At 32.3% G+C, this 18755-nt stretch overlaps 2 protein-coding genes across 2 annotated transcripts; one reads left to right on the top strand and one right to left on the bottom strand.

Annotated features, from left to right (window-relative positions):
• The first annotated feature begins 11499 nt into the window (after positions 1-11499).
• On the top strand, positions 11500-16281 carry LOC8267297 (SWR1-complex protein 4). The gene is made up of 17 exons (XM_002515191.4): positions 11500-11937; positions 12027-12113; positions 12254-12319; positions 12405-12464; positions 12568-12624; positions 12789-12918; positions 13083-13150; positions 13339-13431; positions 13543-13590; positions 13962-14138; positions 14262-14372; positions 15015-15110; positions 15257-15328; positions 15454-15508; positions 15609-15643; positions 15743-15828; positions 15909-16281. Exons 1-16 carry the CDS (start codon positions 11818-11820, stop codon positions 15818-15820), a joined length of 1353 nt encoding a protein of 450 aa, XP_002515237.1. The 5' UTR covers positions 11500-11817; the 3' UTR covers positions 15821-15828; positions 15909-16281.
• Positions 16282-16302: 21 nt separating this feature from the next.
• LOC8267298 (patatin-like protein 2) lies at positions 16303-18383 on the bottom strand. Its single transcript, XM_015716839.3, has 6 exons — positions 18152-18383; positions 17530-18018; positions 17287-17442; positions 16915-17202; positions 16653-16822; positions 16303-16561 (listed from the first exon to the last, which is right to left on the bottom strand). Exons 1-6 carry the CDS (start codon positions 18263-18265, stop codon positions 16510-16512), a joined length of 1269 nt encoding a protein of 422 aa, XP_015572325.1. The 5' UTR covers positions 18266-18383; the 3' UTR covers positions 16303-16509.
• Between the last annotated feature and the right edge of the window lie 372 nt (positions 18384-18755).

Genomic DNA, 18755 nt, shown 5'->3' with positions numbered 1-18755 from the left:
TTGGTTTTTGGGAATTTAATGTTTTTCTTTTAATAAAATTAGTCATCATTTTTCTAATTTACTTTCACTAAATTAAAAATATCTAAGGTATTTTAGAAAAAAAGATTCATATTAAAATTGATATTATTTAATTAATTATATGATAGTATTGTTTCGCTTAAAAAGTATTTTGGAGTTCACAATAATATAATCTCTATTATTTTGACAAAATAAAATGATAGTTTATAATATTAATTATGAGCTAAAGTTGTCTAATTTTCTATCAATTTGTTACATATTAAAATATTTTATCAAAAAATTTATTTGTAAGTATATTATTTTTTATTTAAAACTAAATCAATATCGATAGCAAATTCAGAATGTCGGTCTAATTATAGTTTTTTTATGAAAAGCTGCAATTTTAAGTTTAATAAAATAAAATATATTATTCTAGTTAATTAGTACCTTTAGTAACTAGGTTTAAATTCGTTTAAAAATTAAAAAATAGAGCAACTAAATAGTATAAGTTAATTATTATTTTTTAAACATTAGAATTAATATATATAAAAGACTTATTAGTATAATAAGTGAAATCTCGGGAATGTACAATAATTAACCTACTATAGTACTATTTATATAACTTAAATTAAGCTTTATCCATTAATTATTTTGGCGGAATATTATGTAGAAGATAGAACAAGATGCTAAGTCCTTTGTAATTGTCTCAACCAGTAGCGGACCACTGGCATTCAAGAATCTAAATAGGAGGTGAAGCACCAGTTAATGTTGGTGAACCAATTACTTAATTAATTGATATGAACAGAATAGTTGTCTAATGTTATTTTATTATCATGTCTACTTCTTTAGACAATTACCCCTTCATTCTGAAAGCAACCATTAATTTCCTTCTATGAGGATCTTTCTAATTTCATGTTTCTAAATAGCTAATTAAATAGCATTGATTCATGAATAATGTATCTATTGGGTCAATTAAATCCATCTGACTAGGACAGACAAAGATATATTTTTTGGATAAAATAATAGTCCAGTTGCATGGGTTGCTGATTCCTTTAGCTAAGAAAGCTACAATTTGAAGATAGGGTTTCAAGAAGATAAAACTAATCCAATTTTGGGCTAAAAATGGACTCAAAAATTAAGGTTTTAATATCTTGACGACCATTGAAAAGTAGCGTTTCAACTAAGGCACCTAAAAAAGCAAATTCTCTTTTAAGAATAGGGGACCATTAATTCCTTGATTCATGAAGTAGACAAACTGTCCAAATTTATAATTAATTAACGAATACATATAATTAGTGAGTCTATAGCATTATTAAATTGGAGTTGGTCACCCAATTTAAAGACATGCATCTGGTTTGAAGGGTTCATTACTATTTAATTCAACCGTGCAATGGGCGGTTTGTGTCTTGCAAATTTCAGAAGGTTGTCGCATGATTGCACCCACGCAGTCACTTCAACTTTTTTAAAGAAAAATAAAATAAAAAGAATATTAGAGGTTGTAATTAAAAATGCAAATGGAAACTTGCACAAGAGAAAGACTTCACAGAAATGAGTTTGGAACTTTTTATTTTGTTTAGTTTTGTCACAGAACTCTGTTGCTAAAGAATAAACTCTAACAGTAGAGATAGTTAGTACAATTAGCAAAGAATTCTTTTTTTTTTTTCTGTTAATTAGAGTTTGATTCTTGTAAAGAGCGCTATATATATTAGACTGATATAAGAGATCATACGCTTAAGATTGTTCATGAAATAAATAATTAGATAAAAAAGACAATCGAGTGTAAAAAGAGTAAAAGTGTATAAACAACTTATAGTAGTGTATTATTAGTCATTTTAGTAATAAATAAAATCAAGTATAATAAGAAGCAATTTGATGCTAATTTAAATTTTCATTTGTAGAAATTATACTCTATCATTTTCATTAGTGAATTCCTATCTTTTTTGAAATTTAATATGGATAATAAGAATAAAAAATTCATTTTTAAGTTTTACTTAACATCTTAATTTTTTTGTGTTAAAGTTGTTTAACATTGTATCAAATGTTAAAACATTGGTATTATAATTTTTATATATAAAATAGAATTAGATTTGATTATAAGTCACTCTTATATTTTTAAATCTAGAACAAAATGATGATTTTATTATAATATATAATTGATATATGTTTACTTAAACTTTAATACATGTTTAACGTATCAATAATACATGAAATTCTACTAATATGTTATAGAATTAGCTTTTATTCATATAGAAAATACTTTCGTTTATTCTAATCACTAAAATCCTAAAAAAATCACAGAATGTTAAAAATTATGTCAAACCAATAATTATTTTCCATTAATATATTTTAAATTATTATTATGTCATAAAATATGATACTATTTTCCATCAACATACTTTAAATTGTTATTATATTTCATATGAATATTCATCTAGAAAACATTCACTAAAAACATTGAATTTCACATCCAAAATCATATTTTCAACAAAGTTACTATACCAAACAAGTACATTTAGGAAGCACTTTTCCTTACTCGATTGTAGATTCAAAAAAATAAAAAATAAAAAATCTACAATGTGCATTATTATGTTGAATTATTATTAACAATGTTTCAATAAATAAAAATGCTCTAGTATAATCAAATTGACTTTATCATATAACAAGTAAGAAATTGCTTAATGGGTACACAACAAAAATAAGCATTATGGTAGAAAAATATAACTAGCAATGCATTGAAATATACCATAACATACCTATATAATCATACCATTGAACTATTTGACTAAATCCCGTTTGAAACATAAAATCATGTTGAAGCAAAAAATAAATAAATAAATAAAAGGAGTCCAAGTAACATGTAAGAGTATATTATAGTCACAAATCTTGAGATATAAATAGTTTTCTTTTTCTGCACGTTTCCTTTCATACTTGTATTTATTTTTAGTACATGGAAGTCAAGTTGATATAAACTTTTATAGCTATTTTTATTATTAATTAGATTTTGAAATATCAAAATTATTTAAAAAATATATACATCATCCTTATTTTGAGAGTATAAGATATTTAAATTTTGTTATAATATTATTACATAAATAAAATAATAATTAATTACAGTAGAAATAAATAAATATTTTAATTTAAACATTTTCATGAAAAATTATAATATAACATTGAAGATAGTGGATTCCTAGTCTGAGCACGAAGAAATTATGGGAAGTGGAGCCTACAATTAGCATAAAATAATAAATAAAAGACATTAAAAGTAAGGTTAATTCCTGTATTTGGGGGATTATCTTCCCCAGAATTAAAGGGGCAATGCAGGCCAAGGCAGAGAGCAGACCAGACAAAGTAGTAAAAGAAGGCATTACTTTTGTATCAAATAATTAGTGACCCAAAAAAAAAAGAAAAATCGGTGGGTTCTAAACTCTTCCTCTCTCGCCACATGGCATCCTATAGAACTCCCAAAGTCCTTGTCACCCATTGATGTGCACGTTGCACCTGCGATTCATGAAGTTTATTATTTTCACTGTATCATATTTATTTTATTATAGCGATGGACTATTTTGATTTATTTTTTTCTTAATTTTTTTTAAAATCCTTGGGTATGAAAAAGATATGTAAAAAATGGTTTTTCTTTTTTTTCTTTTTTCTTTCAATCCATTGAACATTAATAGTTCATAAAAAAAAATGTAAATGAAGCATCAGCCGCCGTCCAAAAGAAGGAATAATGTGTTCAACAAGAGCAGATACTTCTCAGATCATATGGACCATCAAATACTTAAAAGGCTATATTATGTTCGACATTTTATTATTAATTTTGTGGTATGCTGACCCTATCTTTCTTCTCCTCCTTTTTACTTTTTAAAACCTGCAACTTTATTAGATTTCAGTTGTATTATGTTGGAGGTGTTTGATATATAAGACTTTTCTTTTTTCTTTTTTATTTACTCAAAATTTTCTAATTTATAAGAAATTTAATAATCGTGTATAATTTTTTTTATTTGTCATAAAAATAATAACCAAAGAGATGATAACTTGAATTTAAGACTTCCACGTATCAAAACTTATCATTTATAAAATATTTTTTAAAGAGAAATATTTATTATTTTATCAATTAATTTGTAGAAGGAGCATTTCAACATCAATTTTAAATGCATTAAATCAATATAGGAAAGTGTATGCAATTTTCTAATTGTTCGAAAAGAAAATCTAAGTTCACATACAAACCGGTGGGATATTACTTTATCATTTGAAATAAAACATATGTAATTATGACTCTTGTATTTATATAACAATACTCCAATAGTGAAATAGTTGAATGATAATATATAAAGGCAATTGAAATCATGTGCCTTTCTTCCTCTTCATGAAATTTTCAGTATTCTAAGCAATCTACTTTTATAAGACATTCAATCATGCGTTTATGTATGAATTTTAATTTTCAACTTAAATTTGGAAATCTTTTAATGCCAATCATAAAGCTTAATTTATTTAAATTGATGAACATTAATGATTGAATCATAAAAGTAAAACCCAGGGAATCATGCATGAACAACCTTATCACTTTGTTGGGTTAACTTCTTACAGCACTTTATATTTTTCAAAAATGCAATCTCGGCTGGCAGAGGAAATCCTTATTTAAATTATTTGATATATAATCTCAAATAAACATATAATAAATTTTAATTTTATTAAATTTGCAGGAAAATTTCATGTGATTTAAGATAAGTTCACTCCCATCATATGATATAACACCTTATCATAAACATTTTGATTTTGATGAGCTTATATAAGAATAAAATATTAAATAAATGAGCAAAATGTACGATAACTGCTCCACTAACGCAAACATTGGACCTATATAGAAGATTAAAATAATTAATTGTGGATGAGTTTTAATTGATGCTATAAGTAGCTTAATTATTATGAGATTGACAATGATGAAAATATTAGGTAGCCCTGATGATGTTTTATATATTTTTATAGAGGAATTAATAAAAGAAGGAATTATAAGAACCCATGGGCGACCATGGCCAAAATCTGACAAAATTTTAAGCATCTCAAGATTTGCTTGTTTTGGTTATGGAAATGCATGTACGTGGTGTAATTGTGTAAATTATTACCATTTTTATCAGTCCCTTCCCTAAGTTCTTACTTCTTAATCTGAATGGCAAACCTAACATAATCAAAGAAGTTTGTAAGTAATTGCAAAACTCAATTACTTAGGCAAAAACTAAAAAGAAAAATGCTTGTTTTGGTTTTGGAAATGTATGAACGTGGTGTAATTGTGACAGTGATACTCAATTACTTTCTTAGGCAGAAACTAAAAAGAAAATGCTGGTGCTAGATGGTCACGGAAGTTGAAAACCATGGACAGCTGCTGACGACCTTTTTCTGCTATCCAAATTAGGGTTGTAGGTTGAGTAGTTTTACTGCAATGACAGTGATACTAGTGAGTTACGATGGTAATGACAGTCAATAGTCATGATCCTGAGATAAGAATTGGTATTTAGTAAAAGGAAAAACTAATGTCAGTGTAGCTCAGTAGGCACGTTACTTGTAAGTATCTTAATTTGCTCACGAGGATTTTCTATTCACAACTTGCTGCATAGGCAATCATGCAGTTAGGCCAATTGGATGGTTACTTGTAGCAGTCAATTCCTGACATGATCATTTCAGGCGAAAAGTTAAAATTATTGGCTTGCAAGATATTTGCTTTATGGGCAGGCTTCGTAATAATTTACTTGTGACCCTCGTCTGAATATAAAATATATATACGATTGGATTAGATCAAAAAGTTTGTCTATTAGGTATAATATTCAAATTGTTACATGCCTCTAAAATTAACTTATCATGTTTCGTTTGGTAGTTCGGTTTATCATTTTGACAAAACAACGCAGAAGAAAAGACAGAAAGGAACTCAAAGAGAAAAGGGTGTTGGGGGGGAAGGGTGTTGGTCCTGCTGCAAAATGATCTCTCCTGATAAGATAACAGATAATATTAGGCATGGCAAGGTGTATGGTATAGATGTTCTCAAGTTGACTATGAATATGTACTGTGAGTAATTCCAGGCATGTTCTATGGCATGCAGCAAAAATGACAAAAAGAACTACAGACACTTGCATTTCCTAACCAATGTTATAAATAGCTAGCCCTGCTGCAGTATGCAATTTATGCACAAACCAAAAGAGAAGCAGCCAAGAAGAAAGATGGACTTAAGAAGAAATAAAAATAAAAATCATTCGAACAAGATGAAACCATTAACTAGAAAACAATAGTAGATTGTATTTTTATTACTGAAATGAAAAAAGAAAAAGAAACATGAACATGTGTATCTGTCTTTGATCTGACATAAGAATAGCATACCAACAAATAGCATGGAAACAATTCCATTCGAGTCTTGGATATCTATTTCAGAAAAGGCATCCTACGTAGTGACAGCAACAAACAACCCGTCAAATTATTGAACCGAATGCGACGTTAATATTTTATTATCTACTGATCCATACAAATGTCTGCAAGATTTAATAAATGTTTTGGACCATTGTTGTTGTGCCCTAATAATTGAGTGTGTAACTACTCTAGTCGGCAACAGAAAGAGTTCCTGGAATCCTGACAATAGAAAGAAATCCCATAGTCGGTGGTCAAAAATGTACTTGAATTTAGTGTAAACATTAGTCCTGCAGGAAATGCAAATAGTGTAAATCCTAGTGCTTTCTGTTGGCCTCTTTTCCTGGAGAAAAAGAAAAAACCACGCTATGAACCAAATGGATAGTCAAGAGTGGATAGAAGAGGTCAGTATCAATGGCAAAATCGTACAAATAACAACATAACTAGCCAGGTTATAACACGGCGCAAGATGACAGTCAAGAAAGAGGCAATCCAGCAGAGGTCACGATACTCTTATTAATTTCAACTGTCTATCTGTAGACCGGATTTTGTTTATATATACATGTATATTATATTGGAAACATTTATACTGTTTGAAGTAATAATTATTCTAGACCTGTATCAAGGAAAAAACGTACCTTTCCATCAATTATGATACAGATTTTCGCTCTTTATCTTTACGATACTGCTCAGATTTTTCAATGAAGTTTTTGATGCAATTGTATCTAGTGCTGCCTGCTTTCAATCTCTTCCATTCTTCTCCTTTAATGGGTATTCTTTTTTTTTATTATTTAATTTTTTTGCTTCCGTTATGTCTTTGGTTTAGATGTTTAACTAATTCTGAATCTAATTAAAAGCTTATCAAATAATACAGTTAAAAGAGGAAAAGTTAGACAGGGAGATAGAAGCAATCGTCCTTGGTTTCAGATATCTATCAATTCAATTAAGCTATCAAAAAGTGGCACATCTGATAGCTAGTAGCTAGGTCAAAGCCAATTCACTCGTCCTGTGTACTTGTGAACTATCTAGACCTCTTGTCCCCTTGAGCAAGCTGATTACTATATGAATGCCTCTCTGTGTATACTTTCCCAAACACTGCCTTTCTTCGATATGAAATCACTGAGTATGAATGTCCTGCTACTACTGTATCATAAAATATAGATTTTTTTATTTTCTTTTACTATATTCAGAAAATATAGTAAAATGACCTAAAAGTTTATTTTGAAGTGAGTTTCATCCCCACCAGAAAATTCAGGGGGCAAATTGCCGCTTAAGCCCAGAACAAAGCTGTTAAGAGTCTGGGATCAAAGGCCCATATAAGTTCAAACAAAGCTTGCATTTATTCGTAGCTCCTCCTGGTTCAATTCTTCAGTAACCCTCTGCGTCCGCCATCTCACCCTTTAACTAATAAGTTAGTTTTGTAATTATATGATTGTTTCTGATTCTAAGAATTACAATATCAATTAAATAATTTTTAGAATATTGTTATTGTTATTGCATCAATAATATATTAAACTATTAGATTTTGTTATTAAAAAAGGATATTTTAAAATCTTTTTATATTATTATTACTTTTAAAATATGACAAATAATTATAAAATATTAACTGTTTTACTAAAACTTGGCCATAAATTTATTTTATTTTATTATTCATAATTAAATAATGACAATAACCGTGCACCACAAGGTTAGCCGACTAGTGATATTTTGTTGAAAAGTATTAGACATTTGACTTGAATTCTGACAAACTCCATTACAATGTAGACAGACATTTGTATATGAAGACACATCGATACATTTAAATTATTGTTTTAAAATCTCAATCTTTATATGTGTTAGATAATAGAATATGCATATTTCTTATACATATATATGGTGTTGTTTTGTCCTTTTATTTATTAGAAAGTGATATGATAAATCCTTTGATACAAGTTAAAATATAGAAAATAGAAGAGATATCAACTTTTCATTTATTATTTTTGTAGTCTTTAAAAGAAAAAAAAATATATCCAATTATGTGTAACTCAGATAACATAATTTTTTTAACTTTTTAATTAGTATTTATTATATAATGTAATAATAGACCAAGAGAGGCCAACATTTCACCATTAGTCATATATTGCCAGATTAAATCATACCCATATTTCTTTTTAACCACATATTAAAAGAAATTACATAAGAATAAAATTGCTTGGCTTTCTCATGAACCAACGAATTTTAAAAGAACTCTTTCTTTTTTTTTTTTTTTTAACAATAGAAATAAATTGCTAGCGTTAGATTGGCCAAAGTGCCTAAAACAGTATAATCACGATAGGTACAGATTTGAAAGTTTAGGAAGCAATCAACATCATACCTTAAAAAGATTAGGCTATAAAATTAGAAAAATTCTTAGATAAATTTAATTTATTATCTCATTTATAGATAAATTAAATTAATTTAAGTGTTGATATGTGATATTATTATTAAGTGTTATATTTATATTGGTTGATTTATTTATTACCATAAATTACCATGATTAAAGATCAATCAATACAAATATAACAATTAAGAAATAATGTCCCATATCCTTATATAATTGGTTTTGTTTATGGACGACGTCATAGACTAAGTCTACTTAAGAATATCTCATAAAATTAACAAAGAATTTAATACAATGAGTGTATAACCCACAAAGACGACAATTGGATTTAAAGTCCTAATAGAATATCACTGGCCTATGAATAAATCGAAATTACAAAGCTGCCCTTAAAGTATCTTTCTTTTCAAAACTCTCCATAAAGTTTGCCATTCAATGCCTTGCGGGCGGCACGCGAATATCAACTAAGCCTACTGGTTACATTTAATATATAACTAAAGTCCTTCCATCGCATAAAAGGTCAATCTTCTTGACTAACCCTTCAAAGTAGCCCGAAGCATAGAACCATCCGCCATATTTAATAAGCGAATACTAGTTAAAGATTTCACACTGCTGGAACCAAAGCTTACTCTGCCTAATCATAAAAATTTGTCTCTGTAAGCAAAATTGGGTTAGTTATGGTTTTTGCCAGGCTTCTGTTGCCATTACCGCTACAATATTACCATCTTTACCATCAAACTTTCCTCACACTCCCCATAACCTATCAATTGGTAACGCCTAATAAAATCCAAGTTGGAAAATATATTGGACATCACCATACTCTATAGTCGATTGAAAGTAGTTACAAAAAGGTTTAGTCAAACACCAAGATCAACATAGAATCAAGCAACCAACAATAAGGGGAGATGAACCCCACTATAGATTAGAGACTTTTACCACAAAACGTATATGCAATAAAAATAAGAGAGCCATGGAAAGTGCTCCGATGGCTAATGCCATCGGAAGCTTCTTCGATTTAAAACCTTTAAAATAGGATACGTTAAATGTTAGAAATGAAGAGAGAAAAAATTATAAAAAAAAAGAAAAAAAGAAAATGTGATAAATTATTAGAATGAATCATAAAAAGAGAGAATTATCTCCAATTATGTAGCAAGATAGATACTTATTTTCATTATTTTACTTATGCGGACAACAATAATGTAAAATTTAATTAATAAGTAGATGAAGAGGGGCCAGCATTTCAACTCTAGCAGTAGACCTTCATAGGGTCAAACTAGGTCCATGTAAGTTACATGTTTAAAGACAAAAGATGAAATTCACGTTCTGAAAAGATGGGAGAGGTAGAGATGGACGTGCTTGTCAATCCATAGAACCATTGGAATCCACATGATAATCCATCTTCCTTAATTAGTGGAAACAAATTCTAATGGTCTATGCCTACGCTCGATAAACCATGAATAGAATCTTGACAGCTTTTGTAGAGTCCACACGACCACCCTCCTTATCAGAAGAAGATTTTTTTGGGTACTTGCACATGTTCTCAAGGAAAAAAGAAGAGCATATTAGGCTTGAGAATTTTGCTTTAGGACCGATTAAGAGTACATATATATAACTTAAAAATGAAGTGATTATGATAAGCATTATCATGTCGGTCCCGCTTGCCATAATTAGACTAATACCCAATATTCAATTGGTTGAATATATTGTTGATTCAGAAACTCCTGCAAAAGAAGCTTTTCCAGATCAGATCTCTTTCAGTTTAGCTATACTTATTCTATTTATACAATTTCTTTCTTTCTTTCTTCTTCTTCTTCTTCTTTTTCTTTTCTTCCTTCCTTCAAATTATGGGATATTAGATAGATATTCACAGAGTCTCAAATGAATCGGCTTTCTCTCCATGTATCATCATATACAAACACATAACAAGAAGACATTTATGTACCATAAAAGCCGGTTATCAAGGAACTTTTGAAGTGAGCACTCAGAGAGAGGCTGAACTTTACCCTCCCCGCCTCAATAATACATCCTAGCAAATGTCTAAAGAGAATATTACAAAAACTTGTCTTCCTTTCTTTATTTTCTACTTTTGAACTAAACACACAATAATCTTCCGTCTGGTTTGAGCACCATTATTTATGCATCTGAAGTTACAAATAAATGTAATTAAACCCAGTAACACCCTAATAGCTAGCTCAGGAGGGATAGTTAGAGAAGCATATGGTGAGTTGATGGAGCAACCTTCCATCAATACACTCCGATCATAAGTCAGAGCGAAATTAGCACGGAGTCTTACAAGGCCAAAAAAAGGTCTTACAAGGTCAAGAAAAAAGAAATCATATAAAAATAACGGCGAAGAAAATTGTATAAAAGCTCAGGTAGGATAGCACCAAATTAATTTGACGAAGAATGCCATGTTGCAGCGGATGATGATGCTTGACATTAAACTAGCTAGTAACAAGCCATTCTTGTCTTGATGGTGTACTCAATTTGAGCTGCGACACCCCTGCAGAAATTGTAGGTAAAGTGAGTAAATATGGAGAGGATCATACCTTACCAAAGAAATTCAATTTGCTCTGCTTATGAGAGCAACTCTTTCAACTTTGCAAAGAAAATGTTATGTGGCTCTTGCGAATCAAGCACCTTTAAAGAAGAGAAGGTTGGGCCGATTTTGTGGGTAGCCAAAGCCCATAAACCATGTGGAACTTACTTCCCGGTAGCCGGTTACATATCTGGTTCAGAACTGCTCATGCATTGAACGTAGAGAGCCCATCTATATTGATTCACAGGGAAAAGTTCTCAGTCACCCGCTTGTGACCCGAACCCTTTCTGACTTCACTTCTCAAAACTTTCGCGCCCGAAAAGGAAAAACGGAATAAAAGCCCTAATTTCACCACAAACACAGTCCCAATATTTCCAAAATTCAACCTATCAAAATCCTAATTCCTCAATCCAAATGCTCCGAAATCAAATCGAGAACCTTAATTGAGTTTCTCATGCTCCGAGAATTCGAATTGCTCGCCAATCTAAAGTTCCACTTAAGGTAGAAACCAAAAGAAGAAACCCTAATTTTCACTATGGACCTACCGAAGGACCTTCTTGTAGGATTACCTAAAACTCCATTACCATTAGGACAGGAGAAGAAATCACAACCCAAGAAAGACTCACAAAGAAAACCTGATGGCATTTCCCGCGAGGTATGTATGCGTATGTATATGTCGGTTGCCTTCCTGTTTTACCCCTTTAACTGAAGTTAATTGCTCTTATAGCACGTGTCCATTTTCAGGTGTATGCACTTACTGGTGGATTGGCACCTCTTATGCCTTCAATTGATACTAGTCAATTGAAAAAACGACCCCCATCAGATGAAAAGGTACTGTCACCGTAGAAATATTAGATATACTGATCTGGTCACTGTAAATATTAAAACTGTAGTCTTGACAGTTTTATGTTTATGTTTCACAAATATGAATTACAATGTGCTGTCCTTACACGTTAGGAATTTGAATTCAGATTACATGGCAATGGCTTCCTTTTACGAGTTCTGCTAGAAAAGATAATTTGCAACTTTACCATTGGGTAGGTTTTCTTTTACCTCGTAACTGATTATCTAGTTTGTCAGTTCCAGTGTGTTAATAATTAGTGTGGTTTTTATGATTTCTAGGTTAGAGTTGTGAATGGTGTTCCACCAACAGGTGATTATTCATTTGCCAAGTATAACAAGGTATGTGCAAGTTTGCTTTTGTATTCCTGTCCATTATGCCATAATTAAATTTATAGTGTTATCTAGTGACAATGAACATGCTGGTTAATTTGGGATGTTGCAGTCAGTTGATGTTGTCAAGTATACGGAAGAAGAGTACGAGAAGTATTTGACTGATCCTGTAGGTATCAGCTCATGGTTGCACCTTTTATAAGTTTTACTAATAGTAAGGTTGCCCTTTTAAGTATGCTGGTGAAGTATAAAGATCATTTATTTTTATGTGAAGATTTCAATGTTTGTTTGTCAATTTTATTGAACTAATTCTTTTATGTTTTGTCTTAATAGATGTGGACCAAGGAAGAGACAGATCAATTGTTTGATTTATGTGAAAGGTTTGATCTCCGCTTCGTCGTTATAGCTGACAGATTTTCATCCTCTCGGTCTTTAGAGGAATTGAAGGATCGCTATTATAGTGGTATTCTTTTCCTCTCTATTTCTTTAACTTTTAATTGCTTACTATTTAAATCTTTCACTGCCCTTTTCATAGTTTAAACTGGACTTATTTTTAAATTAACATGTAAAGCAAACCATTAGAAAAATATTTATTTTTTTGATAGTTATGATGTTTTTCTTTTTTAGTTTCTCGAGCTATATTGGTTGCTAGAGCTCCATCTCCAGGGGATGTTTCAGGACACCCTCTTGTCAAGGTGTGGTAGCACTATAAATGGAATTTCACATGAATCATGAGCTGCAATATTATGATTTTTAGTCACTACAAGTTTCTGCTTACTATTAATTATGTATCTTCATTGACTTTAATTGGTAATATAAATTTAAGGTCTCCTATATTAAGTTATTTTTATTTGTAGCTTTTGACATTTATTTCTCTTGAAAGGAACCATACAACATTTCACAAGAGACAGAGCGCAAGCGTGCATTGTCCATGTTCCTTTCGCAGACAAAGCAGCAAGAGCGAAAAGATGCTGAGGTCTGTACTTTTCTTTGTTATTGATCATAGTGGATAACTTTTTTTTGGGAAGGATCCGTCAATGAACTTGTATGCTACATGGTTTACATGTTCATTTGTCCATTTTGTCAGGTTCTTGCTGAGGCTAAAAGAATAAATGAGTCACGCGCGGCTACTAAGGTAAGTGATAAGTGGTGAACTAGATATTTGATTGTGTTTCTGTTTTAAGTAATTGGGAATGTAATGGTTAAGGCATCCACAAGGAGGAGAGACAGGGAGCGGTTCTTCAATATCAAAACTAAATGTAAAGAGCTTGAATTTAGTCATAGTATGGAATGATTTTTAATTAGGTGCTCTTTAGTTTATTGCAAGTCTTTTATATCAAAAGGAGAAAAATCCATAGAGAAATGTGGTTTATGAGCTCATGAAAAGAACAATTTTATTCAAATTCAGAAAATCGTGTCAGAATACTCTTTGTTTGTCTGATGCATGTGTGCTTGTGTTTTTGGCATGTTAGTTGTTATCTATTTGGTCTTTTTTTGCTTTTCCAGGGTGCTGAAGAATCTGTATTGGCTGTAGCATCAAATGCACCAGAAATTGCTGAGGCGCCTACTAATCTTGATGATACCGTATCACCTTCATCCAATACTCAGCTTGCCTCTGCATCAGTTGGACCTTCAGCTTCAGGAATGGCAGAAAATGCCTCTACTCTAGCTTCTCTGCGGATGGTATCTGACTTCCAATTCCCTATTCTGAAAGTCATATTAACCTTTTTCCTTTTCCAACTTAGCCACAGTTTATTGCTGTATATTTAATAACACATAATCTGACTGATTTAATACAACTGTCAGCTTCGTGTATATTTGAGAACTTATGCACTTGAGCAAATGGTGCAAGCTGCTAGTTCGTCTGCAGGACTTCGGACAATCAAGCGAGTTGAGCAAACATTGCAAGATCTTGGGGTCTGTTTATACTTCCTGAAACCTCAATGCCTCTTTCTCTTGCTATATATTTTTGTAGTGGAAATTTTTTTTTTCTATCTTGGACAATTAGACCAAAATATTACTTCTATTACCTTGATTCTCTAAGTTCCCTTTTAGTGTATTTCTTGTAGGAGCGGATTTATTATGATCACAAGTATGACTCTGTAGCTCCTGAAGTTACCCCCTTAACTAGTATTCTTTATTTCTTCTCTCTTCTTCTTTTAATGTCTTTTCAGTGGGGCTGGGATGAGAAATTGGGAAAGCAGAGTTGGCTAGGTGGGGTTAATTTTAGTTTTAGTTGCATTTTCACATTTCTATCGAGATTGCAATCTTCCATTAACATATTCAAACTATGCTCATGATTAATCACAATTAAATTTAACTTGTTAATTAGTTTTTGGTGGGCATCAGAATTTAGAAGTTTACTTGTATGGAGATGTCCTTTTAATTTCTGACTTGGTTTACATGTATGATTAACTACCGCATTGTTTAGTTTCATTTAAGTATCTGAATTTCTTGAATTGCAAGAGATCAAAAGATTATAAACTATGTTGACAATATCCATTCTTGGATTTAAACTTACAGAGTTTGAGTGTAGCATACATATTGTTTCTTTTACAGGTCAATTTGAAACCAAGAGTGCCAACCAAAGCTGTTTGTGCAGAGCACCTTGAATTAAGAAAAGAAATACTGACTCTGCTGAATCTTCAAAAGAAGGTATTGCATATCTTAGAGGTTCATAACAAAATTCTTTTATACATGAATATTCACCTGTGTGTACTCTGTTTTTTGAATATATTGATGTTAAATGATGTGTTGTTATTCATTCTCACTGATATGCGAGTCTTCTGTGTGCTTATCAGTTGCAATATAAAGAGGCAGAAGGTTCTTCTTTTCGTGAAGGCTCATATACTGAAATGCCAGGCACACCTAAGGTCACTGAACTCTCTTATCTCTAGGAATTTCATTGCATTTCTGTTTTTATTTGCCCGTGATAATGAAATACGGCATGCATTTAATATGTGATTATTGATATTTTTGAATGTCAAAATGTTCCCAGTGTTCACACCGTGATCAAGATCGAACATTTATTCCAGACACAATGAGTTTTGGAGGTAACTACTATAACTTGCTTACATTCTGTAGTCATTTGGCCTTTCCTAGTTCTTATTCATCGCGAGGTCGACTTTATGTTTGGTTAATGTGGGATTTCAGGGGAAAGGCCTGGCAGAAGGGACCCAAAACGCAAGGTAGATATCAATTTCATTTTCGTTCTCCATATTCTAACATTTTTATTGTTTCTGTTATATTTGGAAACTAATTAGTCCTGAATAATGTAATCCCTGAAGGGACCTGGAAGGGTATCTGAGGCACCATCATCTCCAGCTCATAAAAGGCCCAGAAAACTAAAGGCTTCTGATCTATGATTTTGAAGGTGAGAAAGCAAACTGAACTTGAATGAACAAGTTATTGTTATCTATTGTTATTCTCTTAGGATCCAGCTGTGGTTTTCAGGTTGACCAAAATTCGTTGCTGGTTTGGCAAGCTAGCTAGCTATGGGCGGGGCGGGGCTATTCATATTTGTGCCTCGGAGGGCTTGTGAAGCCTCTGTCCTTCAGTTGCAAGTTGGACAAGTCTTTTGCCACTAGGAGCTACGATAACTTTTTATCATAACCACAAGATTGTAAAATCATTTTACGATGAAGCACATAGGGCGTATGACTTTAGCTTTGTACGAATGCTTTTCATTTGGAGGCATTAGGCATTTTTCTTTGAAGGGCTTTAAGCATTTGTTAATTAGTGAAAGTAAGTATGTAAATATATGCCATCCTAAAATGTGAACCGTTGTCTTCCGGGAATGCAAGTGATTGTTTTGCAGTCATAAAAATCTTACTAAAGAAAATAATACTTTAAGGATAAATTACTTCATATTTCATTTATTACATCTTTGGATACAATTGAATTAAGATTTGTGAGCGGCAATAATCATGACCTGCCGGCTTTATTTAAAATAAATTAATAAACACCATATACAAATCAATTAAGGTCCCCCCAACTGAGAAGCCTGTATAAATTTATCCTCAGTTCTTCACTGTCAGCTTGTCTTTATTTGTTGTTATTCGTTGAGAAGCCTCCTCTGCCTTTCAATATGCAACTGCTGAGCAAAACTACAAAGCACAACCAACATACATTCTAAGCGTGGTGGAGAAATAATCGAACAGCATTGATATTCAAATACATGACAATGATTGGTCTTACTATGTCAAAGCTTGTTCATTAGTGAAATTCTGCTCAGCATGAGTTCCTGTATTTGGATCCACGACAGTGGCAGGTCTCTTGAAAATATTATTGGCAGCTCTTCTCAAAGTCTCAAACCCACTTTCTGATCCATCAACTATGGAAGGCACGAGATTATTTGGTTCAAAGCCCTGGAAATTAAGTGCCAAAAAAGGAACAATGATGAGCAATGAAAGAGCCAGCAGTACACGTTCTCTATGTATATATATATATATACGCATACCTGGATGCGTAGATAATTTAGGCAGCCCTCATGCAGCTGGGAAGGAAGCATCTGCGTCATGTACATTTCCGTAATGTCACCAAATAAAATATACATATATTGCAAGACGCGACTCCTGATGCCCTTCCAAATTTTATTTGATATGTAATCTATGATCACAGATGGGAGTGCACAAATATCATTAGGTGGAGCTCTTCGCCGGATCGTTCCGAGGGACAGAACCAGGTGATTATTGTAGTTTGGTCCGCTTCCATGAAGGTTTGCTCCTTCCGTGAGGGAAAGCAATGTCTACAAAGGTAACATCCTAGTTATCATCCCTTTTCGGGAAAGAAAACCTTAAAAAGAGAATAATTGGGGAGAGAGGAGATTTACAGGATTATTGGCAAAGATGCTGCCGTCAGCAAACCTGCCAAATCTTCCCAAGTACTTGAAAGAATGAAAGGGAAAAACTGTTGGGGTAGCTGACGAGCTTAGAACTGCATCTGTTAGAGTTACATCCTCATTACATTTTTCATGAAGCTTCTTTGCCTGCAATATTTTTGCATTGACAAGTAACTATATATAGAAAAACATTTTTTATCACATCACATTTAACATACAAAAAGAGTGGATTACCTGACTGGTGGAGAAGACTACAGGTCTTGAGGTGTCAAAACAGAAAGCAGGGATAACTACGTCACTTAGTGTCTCATCAAGTCTAGTATTTCCAAGCTTAATTCTCAACTTCTCATTATACACTTCCACAGGACGGCAGTCAGTTTCCCAATTTCTTTCCCAAAATTCATCAATAATGCTCCATATATTCTTCTGTGGATCAAGAAAAGTCCTTAGCGTTGAAGTAAACAATCCAAATGCGCCAGATGCTAAGTTCACCGCTCTCTGGACTAAAGATAGCGCTTCCTCATCTGGAAATGTGTCACGGCTTATTTCTTTCAAGGATGAAATAATGTCGGACATGTCATACTGAGGACGTATAGGCTGCTGCTTGCTTGGTTTAGTCAGCATTGCTGCCAAAAGAGAACCTGTGCCTGTTCCTCCAATCACATCGAAGTAGTCTGCGATTCTTACATCGTCGGCGTTCCCCCCGTTTTCCCTCTCAAGTTCCTGTTTTCCATTAAAACAAGACGTGATCAATATAATCTGAGTAAATCTACCAGTGCATTAACAATTGAATAAGCTTGTGGGCATGTAGTTAATTATAGGAATAGTATTGAAATTAGAGATGGGTCAAACGTACCTTGAGTTGATGTTCAAGGAAATTGAGTAAAACTGCGGGAACTATCCCTTGGACTCCACCTCCATCAATACTGAGCACAGTTACTCGTTGGCCATCAGTAGGAGGATAAACCATCTTGTTTTCTTGAAATGGTAAGTTTAGTTTTGAGGGTTTAAGATTCTTGTCTGAATGTGGCTTGACTCATGTTTCTTCATCCATATTTATAGGGTTTGTATTGGGTTCATATGCAACCGCACGTGAATCACGATTGATTGGATTGGATAAAGTTCTTTTATCTGTTGTAGCAGTTATAGAATCAGGAATCCAATACCCCCTTCATATTAAAGTTTATTTTATGCTTCTCTACTACAAGCAAGGTTTGCGGGGCCGGCCGCGAGTCCATCCTGTCTTATCATTTTGAATAGCAACAAGAAATGTATCTATTTTGGTTTGTGCTTTGATTTATGAAAGTACAAAAGGAATTTAGACAAGAGTACTTCTCTCTGGAGGCTGGGTCCTATTGCTATGAGACTGCAGCCTTAAGCACACAGCAGTTGGACTTTATGCTTGCTGGTATGATATTGCAATTGGCCATTAAAGATTTATTCACTCTATCATAGCTACC

Source organism: Ricinus communis, chromosome 1 (genome assembly GCF_019578655.1).
Source record: "Ricinus communis isolate WT05 ecotype wild-type chromosome 1, ASM1957865v1, whole genome shotgun sequence".
Lineage (NCBI taxonomy): Eukaryota > Viridiplantae > Streptophyta > Magnoliopsida > Malpighiales > Euphorbiaceae > Ricinus > Ricinus communis.
This window is presented reverse-complemented; position numbering and strand designations above follow the sequence as displayed.

Excerpts from the sequence above, each read along its gene's own strand:
- LOC8267297 (XM_002515191.4), top strand. The coding sequence starts at position 11,818 with ATGGACCTACCGAAGGACCTTCTTGTAGGATTACCTAAAACTCCATTA. Across the intron at positions 12,114-12,253 it reads GACCCCCATCAGATGAAAAG|ATTACATGGCAATGGCTTCC; the intron begins GTACTGTCACCG and ends ATTTGAATTCAG. Across the intron at positions 14,139-14,261 it reads CTCTAGCTTCTCTGCGGATG|CTTCGTGTATATTTGAGAAC; the intron begins GTATCTGACTTC and ends TACAACTGTCAG.
- LOC8267298 (XM_015716839.3), bottom strand. The coding sequence starts at position 18,265 with ATGGTTTATCCTCCTACTGATGGCCAACGAGTAACTGTGCTCAGTATT. Across the intron at positions 17,443-17,529 it reads TAGTCTTCTCCACCAGTCAG|GCAAAGAAGCTTCATGAAAA; the intron begins GTAATCCACTCT and ends AAAATATTGCAG. Across the intron at positions 16,562-16,652 it reads AATGAACAAGCTTTGACATA|TTTTGCTCAGCAGTTGCATA; the intron begins GTAAGACCAATC and ends TGTGCTTTGTAG.